We start from the raw sequence: 10,481 nt of genomic DNA on the forward strand, positions 1-10,481 counted from the left end.
TTAATTAAGTTACCAAACAAAAATCAATAATACTCAATAAAAAGAAGCTTAACTGGATTGCCTGTAGTGAAAGAATTTGTTTGACTTTTTCTGTATATACTCAAATCAGTGAAACAGCTCTATTTCCTCTCACACTCATTTTCATTTATAATATATAAACATCTTTAGTACTTATATGTGATTTACAATCGTTGTTTTTTTTAAGCTTTTTTTAAAAAAAGATTGTCAATTTTTTAGTGCATTTACCAAGGTTTACTATTTAACAGGTCAAATTTCCTGGAGCAGGAAAACTTCCACACATCATTGGAGGATCAGACCTAATGGCTCATCATGCTCGAAAGAATACAGAATTAGAGGAGTGGTTGAGGCAGGAAATGGAGGTTAGTAGGAAGTAAGACCCCGTAACTTGTTTGATTTGTATTTTGATCCCTTGTGATTTCCTTAGAGCAAATTCTTCTTAAAACCAAACTTAAAATGAGTGACCTAAGGTTATTCTTTCAGAAAAATTCCTGAGTTACAGAGCATTAAGATTAATGTGTACCTTTCTATAACACTTCATTAAAGGACTTCTAGATTTATTGATCATATAATATCCAATATGCCGCCTAAGCCTCAGGAAACCAAACCTCAGTTATAATGCTCTTTTGGGAAAATATGAACTGCTTTACAGCTCTCCATGTTAGAATGTGGTTTCCAAAAACTCACTGTTTTACAGCTATTGGCTACAAGTAAATATTTATAAACTACTATAATGAGAACTCACAGGGAAGAATACAAAAATATGCTTCTTTTACTTTCTCCCTGGGTGTTTTGAGTACTAGTGTATGTTATATAACAAGACTGTCCATGTGATCCATAATTCTTTCAACCCCTTACTTTTTTTAAACTGGTGAATTTGATAAAAATTCATTAAAGTTGGGAGCTTTTTAATATAGAAGTACTATGTGGAAGTTAAGAATTCAGAAACACATGACCATTGAATTGAGAGATAATGAGAGTCCGTATCCAAAGGTAGAAAGTCTTCTTCTTAGTCTTTGTATTGCGTGATTATCCAGTGCTACTGGAACCCAAAGGTGGGCTCCATTGGTCATCTCAACAGGCTGTTTGAAGTAGGGCTGTTTGGTAATTAGGGGGTAGGGACAATATCTCTTTCTTGCACTCTGATGTGACATAAGTTAAATCCCACTTTCTTCTCAATGTACCTTAGCTCCTTTCTGTATATTTCACTGCTTTGTTTCTTTGGATTGTACTTTCGTAATTTCTTCAGATTGTCTTCCAGTTTAGTACTTCTCTCTTCAGCTCTGTCTGGTTGGTATTTCATTCATCCATTGAGTTTTCATTCAACCTATTGGATTTTTTCATTTCTGGAAGTTTTGTCATTTATTTCTAAATCTTGTTCCCTGCTGACATTTTAAAGTTCCTCTCTTGTATTCTTTTCCTAATGATACCAATACCTAAAGTGTTGATCTATTTAATCTAGTTCTCTCTTATGGTGCCTTGTTTCCAAGTATGTATTTTGTGATCTTTGAATGTGAACTGCTCATTTTCCTTGGAACTTGATCTATGGGAATTCCTTAAGTCCTAATTTCAGGTTTATTTCCTCCAGAAAAGATATGTTTGTGTCTGCCAATCTTGTTCTACCAATATGAGACTACTTTAATCTCTGCTTGTGATGTTTTTGGATCATTCAGGTAGTTAATGTATTTGGACCAGAAGCTTGGGTGAAGGCTGCCTTGTCATTATAAACTTAGTGAGATTTTTTATTTCTTTCTTTCACCCTGTCAGGGTCAAGATAGGCAGGTTTCTTTGCTGTCTCCTTTTGTGTTGTAGAGTTTGTTCCTCTTTTACCCTTTAGTGCTGGAGTCTTTTATTCTATTTATTATGATTTTCTTTGATAATGCTCATTTCCCGTACAGACATCAAAGGAGAGCCTGGGTTTTTTTGTGTTTTGTAGATCCCCCCAGGGCAGGGCAAAAGCTGGCTTTGGTACTTGGTAACATCTCAAGATTTATATTTTGCTTTATTATGGGTTTAATGTAGTATTCAGAAATTTGTTTTTAAGCATGCTTTTTTTAATCAAAAAATTGTTAGGTCACTCAAAAATAGGGTTGTCAGGATTTTTAATGTCAGAAAATGGAAGAATGAAGGTACCATCCTTCTCTTCTTTCTTTTTTGAAAGGATAACTGGCTTTATTATTTTATAAATGTGCATTCCAAATAATTATGGTAGTACCAAAAGAATGAAGAAGTGAAAATCCTAAGTACCCATTTAGACATTAAATACATAATGTTCCAGACATCTCTTTATTGAGGAGGAGTGGAGGCAGGGAGGGATAATGTAGGAAGGGAAGAAGAGATGGATAGAAGGAAGTAAAACTGAAAGCATTGATGAATTTGTATAAATGTTTCTTCCTTCCAGATATTTCCTGAGATCCCTAAATAAGAAAAACACTATCAGGTTAGAATCAGTATTTGTTTCAAACTACGTATTTTGATTTTAGACACTGTTTGTTGGTTCCTGCTGTGAAGAGTGAGGAAATTATTTGTGCTTCCTCTACTTCCCCGCCCGCACCTCATGCCAGTGCCCCTTTTCCCCCTTTTTAGGTGACTTGCATGCCTACAGTATTCCTTCTTAGGCTTGAAAGTCAGTAACAGTCAGAATATATCTCAGTGTTGATCATTCTCCCTTCATTTTTCCCAGAGTAAAGTATGCTATTTTGATTTGTAGGTGCAGTTCTTTTTTATTTCAAGGAACTTTTCTATTACATCTTTAAAAACATTTTTGTATTTGCTGGGTTCTCTGCATTTAAGACATAACTCTCCTTTTATTAAATCACCTTTGCCCTTCACATCCTTTTCTTCTACATTCATTGTGGTTTTCTTAAGCTCTTTCAGTATATCAGAAATTCAGATTTCAGTTGTGTCTCTTCTGTTCCTCACCAGCTATGTTATGTGACCTTGAGGAAATTACTTCTTTATCCTTCTGTTTCCTCCTGTGCAGAATGGGAATAATAATAGTACCTCCATTTCACAGGCTTTTTGTGAGAATAACATACATACTACTTAATAAAGCATTTATAACAGTGGAAACAGTGTTAGCTATTTCTCATTTATTTAATTCTGAAATGGTGTTATTAGAGTTCTCAGTTTGTTTACTTAGCATTCATTCCCATTTCATTTCATTGTGTTTTTTCTATATTTAACTTTCTTGTTCTTATTTTATTGCTTTCATGTTCTTATTAATTTTATTTATTTTTTATTTATGGGTTATTATTTCTTTCAGACTAGGTTCTTTAACTGTCTTTTGCAGGTTCTATTCCAGTCTCTCTTTTTTTCCATCTGGATGTGGAGTGGCTTTCCTGTTTTCTTTTGCCTTGCAGCTATTTAAAGTAAAATACCCTGTCCAGATATTGTTTGCTGTGTGAAACATCATATGACATCTTATTGCAGGGATTACATTCTGAAACCAGTTTGTGAGGCAAAAATTGAATGTTGTTGAAATCACTCCTACCCATCTTAGCTTGCTCATAAAGAACAGAATTATCCTGATGCCTCCATACTGTTGGTATGGCAACATGTTCAGTCAAAGGCACATTGCATGTCCCATCTAGTTTCTATTGCCTGAAAACATTGAATTGAGGAAAGGGGAGGGTCAGGTAAAGCTGTGTGCGGCTCTTTCTTGGGACTGGAATTAAAAATGTACCAGGGAGTATATCTTATCCCAGAAGAGAATAACCTACATTTTAGGTTATTTGCCTAATTTGTCAGGGATGCCTGGAGCCTATGCCTTTGGTCAGTGTCAGTCCCACTTACCTCTCCATGCCATTAGTCCCCTCCCAGCAGTCCACCAGCAGTTGTCTTCTCTTTCCTGCTCAGGCTACTTTTTCCCAAATTTGTATTATTAGTAGGAATTCTCAGGTCTGGACAGTTCTGTAGCACTTTTTAATGAGTTGGGGGAGGATTAGGAATCAGTTGCATTAATCTTTTGGTTCTTTGCACAGCCACCTTTTTGAAGTCTGTGGCGTGGGGTTATGCTCTTCTTGATTAATTATAGCTGTGGAGTTTTATTTGTTCTTGGATGGGGAGGAGTTGACAGAATGATGGTGCAGCTGCTGGCTTTTTTTCCTATCTTTCATTTATTTCGTTAGCATTAGTAGAGAAGCTGTGTCCTAGATTTATTCTACCAAATCTCTCCTTTTTTTGCTAGAACAATTTTAGGTGCTCTAGGTAGGATTTGCTCTCTAAGATAATAGAGTTGACCTTGTTCTTCTACATGGCTGCAGCTTCTACATATAAATGTGCTACTGTCTTGATGTTTCCCTAGTCTTGCTCTAGCTGCTCTTCTATATTCCCTGCCTTTGTTCTTTTTCAGCCCTCCTTTTCTTCTTTTGCTGCAGACCAGTCTTAGTTTTCATAATCACTTAGTTCCCAAACTTTCTTTGAATATAGGATATTTTTATTCTGTGCATTAAACATAATAACTCTTTGACCTCTACCGAACCTGATTTGACTTTTGAAAGACTGTGATTTGTAGTTCTCCCAAGCCACTGAAAAATGCCAGTAATAGGAGGATTTCTGTTTTTTAGTACTTTTTTACTTAATGATTTTACTAAGATATATAAGATAAAGCTGATTTTTCTTTACTATATTAAACTTTAAAATTAGCATCCCTTACTAGGAAGCCTTTAAGAATATTTAGGAGAATGATACCAGCAGCTTTTTTGACAACTGCTTTATGAAAATCATGTGCCTTCCCATATGTGTTCTGCTATACTTATTAGAAAATGTAAAAGATGTAATTTCAGTTTGACATTTCACTGTATGAATAGAAAATCATTCTATAAGTTTGAATCCCTGCAAGTCTTCTTCTAGGCCCTTTCCAAAGACTCAGAAGCAGTGTAACAGCCTGGTTAATAGCTGGTGCTTTTATTCAAGGAGACCTGGTCAATCCCAGTTCTTCCATATGACAGTTTTTTGATTTTCTACAACGTACTTAACCTAAGTCTCTGTTTCCTTATTGGTTAAAATTGGAATAATAGTGTAAAAGTAGTAATGAGATTATATGAAGATTAAATGAGTTCTTTTTAGAAACAGTTTTAAGATAGTATCTGGAAATACACAAATGTAAATTACAGTAAACGGTATCTGCATTCAGAGAACTTACAGTTTTTTAGTGGAGATGTGATATAAATAATTATAACAGAAGATAGAAATTGATGAACATCTAGGAGTCACATAGGTAAAGTTCTGTGGGAGTTCTTCATAGCAGGCTTACTTTTTTTTTTTTTTTAAGGGAACGCTATTTATTTATTTATTTATTTTGGCTGTGTTAGGTCTTCGTTTCTGTGCGAGGGCTTTCTCTAGTTGCGGCGAGCGGGGGCCAGTCTTCATCGTGGTGCGCGGGCCTCTCACTGTTGCGGCCTCTCTTGTTGCGGAGCACAAGCTCCAGATGCGCAGGCTCAGTAGTTGTGGTTCACGGGCCTAGTTGCTCCGTGGCATGTGGGATCTTCCCAGACCAGGGCTCGAACCCATGTCCCCTGCATTGGCAGGCAGATTCTCAACCACTGCGCCACCAGGGAAGCCCCAGACTTACTTTTAAATGAAGAGAATTAGAAAGCCATTGTTAAAGAGGGGAAGAACATGTTCCTTGATGCATAGTAGACACTAAACAATTATTGAGTGAATGCACCTTGAAAGATGGCCAGATGTGGAAAGAGGAGGATACTGTATAAAATTTTTTTCATGAACAAAAGCAGAGAGGGTCCCAGTATATTTGTTAGGAGGTGAGCCTGGTTTTTTGTTTGTTTTGTCTTTTTGTGTGATTCAGTTTAACTGGCATACAGGGTTCATGAAGAGGAGAGTGAGAAGTGATTGAGGAAGTATAATGGAGCCAAGTTATGAAGAGCCTTTCCCACTTAAGAGTCAGACTCAAGAGTTTGTGTTTTCTTTGGTAGGTGGGAGAAGTCATTGAAGGGTTTTGAATGGCACATGATAGGATCATAGCTGGACTTTAGGAATATGCACCCAGCACAGGGTATTTCCAGTCCTAACTGTCAAAGGTGCTTTAAGAGTTTGGTGAGTTTGTGTTTTAAATTATTTTGTGGCTGAGGTGATTCAGCAGCGACTTCTGAGTCCTGATTTGGGGCTGTGAGGAAGAGAGCCACTTTACCTGCAGAGCTGCTCTGGTTGAAGGTGGGGTAAATATTGCCCTCTCAGCCGCTCCATCAGTGGTATGATCTCAAAACACTGAAATTTCATTTAGTAAAAGCGTTCTCCTGGAAAAAAATGTTTAAAAACTCAACAAGCTAGCAATGTATGTGTTGGTTGCCTTTGAGAGGAGGTTGGCTGGAGAAAGTTGTTTAATTAGAGGACTTTTGCAGTAATCTTGGCATGAAGTGAATACGGAACAGACCTGTTGAATGGGCAAGAAGTCATAGAGGCAAAAACTTACAGATCTGGTGACCTCTGGGATGTGATCACCCAGCATGGCAATTTCATTAACTATATTTTCATCACTTAGAAAGTTTTTGAAACTCTGTTAATTTTGACAGGTGCAAAATCAACATGCAAAAGAAGAATCTCTTGCCGATGAACTCTTTAGGTAAAGTTTAATTTCAGCTTTCTCCTGAATCTTTGTATATAAAATTCAGTTCTATTGATAGAGTTTAAATATTTGTTTCTTCTATCCTTAGAAATAGACACTTTAGTACCTTCACCGAAAGAATATTTTGTCTTGTTTTTAATATAGGTATTTCTTTTTACTACTTGAGCACCTCTTAATTGGGTTTACTGGATATATCTTCAAGGTTTGAGCTTAATTCACTTATACTGTATCACAAGATATTTAAAATTTATTTGGGGCATTTAGGCAAAAGAAGGTTCCTGAGCTGGGTGAGTTTGGCTGATAAATTTGTGAGATTTTCAGCTCTGAGTAGAATTATGAATGAATGGGGTTTTGAAATAAGACAAGTAAAATACCAGACCATTTGTTAGTTTTATTTGGCACATACATAAAAATAAGAAGCTGGATTAGAGTTTCAAAGCAGGTTTTTGTGGGAGGGTTAGAGGAGTTATAATGGATGATTATAATTTAATTCTGATTTAACATTTTCAGCATTCCTGCAGACCCAACAAACATTATAATAATTAGCTCGCAAATATTCATAAACAATATTGTAGGTAGATACTGGCTAGGGGAGAATAACGTTTTCCCAAGAAATACTGTATTTTTGAGTCTGTTTTGTAACCAATTTGATTCTTTAATTTCATTATTGACAGTGTGAATCATTGATGAAAATGTTGACAAATAGTGCTGATTTTTCATAAGTACAGTCAGATGGGAATAGTTGCCCAACTACATTGTTTGTTATAGGAGAAGACTTTATAACATAATTATATTTTAGGTTCATTATGCTCTTGGTGAAAATGGTATAATTTAATTTGAGAGTGGAGAGGTCTGTTTGCAGCCATCCTGGAGGAAGTATAAAAACATGCATTAATTTTTAAACTGTTGTTTTCATTAATTATTTTAGTGCTTTTACAGTATTTTTTGATAGTTTTACTTTTACCAAATATTCATCAAAGCAACATCAAAAGGATAAATGACAGTAAAAATGTCAGTGCTTAGTATCTGATCCCAAGGATAAAATTAGCATTCTCATTTCTGTTTGCAAAAGTGTGTCTCTATTTTGAAAGCCCTTTAACTTGAAAAGTAAAAAGGAATGCGGTCATTTATCTAGATATCATTTAACTGTTTCTTTCTTTGCAGATACAATCCTAATGTAAAAAGGAGAAGATAACAGGGTTTTATGAAGAAGCCATGGAAAAACATTTCCTATCAAGTATATACGTCGAGTTTCCTCGGGGATACATGCATATAGTGTATAGAAGATTTAAGTTTATGGCCTAAATTTGTTAAATAAAATGAACAAAACTCCATTTCTTTTGTGTGTGACAATTAGTATTGTTTATTCTGTTTTCCGTCTTTGTTATCTAATCTTTTATAATAATTTTTTTTCATTTTTAAATGTTACTTTAACTTATTGAATAGTTACTGTGGTCACAGTTCAAAATTCTAAAAGTATAAAAGGGTAAAAGAATAAAAGGTCTCCCTTCTACCACTATCCTAGCTATTCGTTTCCCCTCCTCTGAAAAAATCCATGACACTCATTTCTTATGAGTCTTTACAGAGATTTTTAATGTCTTCAAATTTCTCTGCATATCATTTTTCAGTAATTTCCTATAAAATTGATAGCATAATATATACAGTGTTTTGTACCTTATTCTTTTTCATTGACTAGATTGGAAGGTTATAGTCATATCAAAACATAATTTTTTTCTGTTTATTATTTTTTTCTTTTCCATTTTGCCATAGTCTTCCCTGAGCTGAAGTAACCCAAGTGAAATGGATTTCAGTGTTGAAGATGTCACCCACATATTATTCTAGTACTGGAAATGACAGTGGAAGACTTCATCAAGCTTGTGGATAGATCTCACTAGAATGAGATAAGACCTATTTGGTGCTCTTACTGAGCTGGGTGTTTTGAGCCTTTTAGAATCCTATTTTTTGTATCTATAAAGTAGAAATGGTAAGGTCGTCTTCTTTCTACCTTAAAGGGAGATGGTAAGAAAAAGAATGTCTGTTTCCAAATTTTGTCATATAGACAGCTTTGGCTGTACATTATAATATAGGGTAAAGTCTTTTTATCTCCTCTAAGGACTGATGCATTTTGTCTTAGGAGGTAGAACATGCTTTTTATACTGACTGAAAACTTCCTAGTTTCACGTAGGTTCTGCCACCCCTTTTTAGGTTGTGAGAGATAGCCTAGCGTGAAAAGTTATATCATAAATTAATTTGTAGTGTTGCTAAGCCTTCATGGAAGATTTAGTGTTCCTCCATATTCAGTCAAGGGAAGTCACCACATTTAAGTATCTGGCTAATATATTTTGCACCCTTGACCAGCCTTCAGAACATGTTATTTCCTTTCAGGAGATAGTTTTTAAATTTCCTAGCTTTTTTCTTGTTTCTTTGTTTAGGAAACATTATTAAATGTGTATTTTATATAAAACATTGCCCTCCACAACACTGAAAGAATTCAAAGGTAAATGAATAATGGTCTCTCTGACTTTCTAGGAGTAGTCTAAAAGCTCAAACGCTCCAGAACGGACTGAGTTTTTAAAATTCCCTTTAAGTTCTCTTTAGCTTAGAAAGTATTGTTAAATAGATGAAAGATGTTTGCCATTGCTTTGCATAGATCCTTCAGTGCTGCACAATTTTTATAAAGCTCTCTTAGCTCTGAACAACTTTAGTCATACCCATGCTTGAGTAAGGTGTGTACCTTTTCCCTTGGATTTTTGGGGGACTCTTTTCTAAGCCTTTGCATGTTTTAGGAGAAAGAGGGGAGGTGAAACTTGCCACCTCCCTTTCTTAGTCAGATGAATGGGAACTCTGCCTCCATTTTTGACCTGGGCCTTTAGGTGGTGGCAGGGAAGAGGTAGCCTGGCCTTTGGCCATAATCTCACAATTGTCCATTGCCTAGCAGCACTTTTTTTTTTTAACATCTTTATAGGAGTATAATTGCTTTACAGTGTTGTGTTAGTTTCTGCTGTGTAACAAAGTGAATCAGCTATATGCATATGTATATCCCCATATCCCCTCCCTCTTGTGTCTCCCTCTCACCCTCCTTATCCCACCCCTCTAGATGGTCACAAAGCACCAAGCTGATCTCCCTGTGCTATGCAGCGGCTTCCCACTAGCTATCTATTTTACATTTGGGAGTGTATATATGTCAATGCTACTCTCTTACTTCGTCCCAGCTTACCCTTCCCCCTCCCTGTGTCCTCAGGTCCATTCTCTAAGTCTGTGTCTTTATTCCTGTCCTGCCCCGAGGTTCATGAGAACCGTTTTTTGTTTTTTGTTTTTTGTTTTAGATTCTATATATATGTGTTAGCATACGGTATTTTTCTGTCTCTCTGACTTCACTCTGTATGACAGACTCTAGGTCCATCCACCTCACTGCAAATAAGTCAGTTTCGTTTCTTTTTATGGCTGAGTAATATTCCATTGTATATATGTGCCACATCTTCTTTATCCATTCATCTATCGATGGGCACTTAAGTTGCTAACATATCCTGGCTATTGTAAATAGTGCTGCAGTGAACATTGTGGTACATGACTTTTTGAATTATGGGTTTCTCAGAGTATATGCCCAATAGTGGGATTGCTGGGTCATATGGTAGTTCTATTTTTAGTTTTTTAAGGAACCTCCATACTGTTCTCCATAGTGGCTGTACCAGTTTACATTCCCACCAACAGCGTAAGAGGGTTCCCTTTCTCCACACCCTCTCCAGTATTTATTGTTTGTAGATTTTTGATGATGCCCATTCTGACCGGTGTGAGGTGATACCTCATTGTAGTTTTGATTTGCATGTCTCAAATGATTAGTGATGTTGAGTATCTTTTCATGTGTTTGTTGGCAATC

At 36.0% G+C, this 10,481-nt stretch overlaps 2 protein-coding genes across 4 annotated transcripts in view; one reads left to right on the plus strand and one right to left on the minus strand.

Annotated features, from left to right (window-relative positions):
• Positions 1–7,938, plus strand: part of NBN (nibrin) — a 48,168-nt gene extending 40,230 nt beyond the window's left edge. For all 3 annotated transcript variants that reach the window (XM_082363423.1, XM_082363421.1, XM_082363422.1), the window contains exons 13-15: positions 267–380; positions 6,552–6,601; positions 7,769–7,938. In XM_082363423.1, coding sequence (XP_082219549.1) covers positions 267–380; positions 6,552–6,601; positions 7,769–7,799 — 195 coding nt within the window. In that variant the 3' untranslated portion in view covers positions 7,800–7,938. The remainder of the gene's footprint in view (positions 1–266; positions 381–6,551; positions 6,602–7,768) is intronic.
• OSGIN2 (oxidative stress induced growth inhibitor family member 2) overlaps positions 6,507–10,481 on the minus strand; it is a 42,270-nt gene continuing 38,295 nt past the window's right edge. The window contains exon 8 of the transcript XR_014236377.1: positions 6,507–7,471. The gene's annotated coding sequence lies outside the window, so the exon portion shown is untranslated. The remainder of the gene's footprint in view (positions 7,472–10,481) is intronic.

The sequence above is a fragment of the Balaenoptera borealis genome (assembly GCF_965194805.1).
Source record: "Balaenoptera borealis genome assembly, chromosome: 17".
Classification (NCBI taxonomy): domain Eukaryota; kingdom Metazoa; phylum Chordata; class Mammalia; order Artiodactyla; family Balaenopteridae; genus Balaenoptera; species Balaenoptera borealis.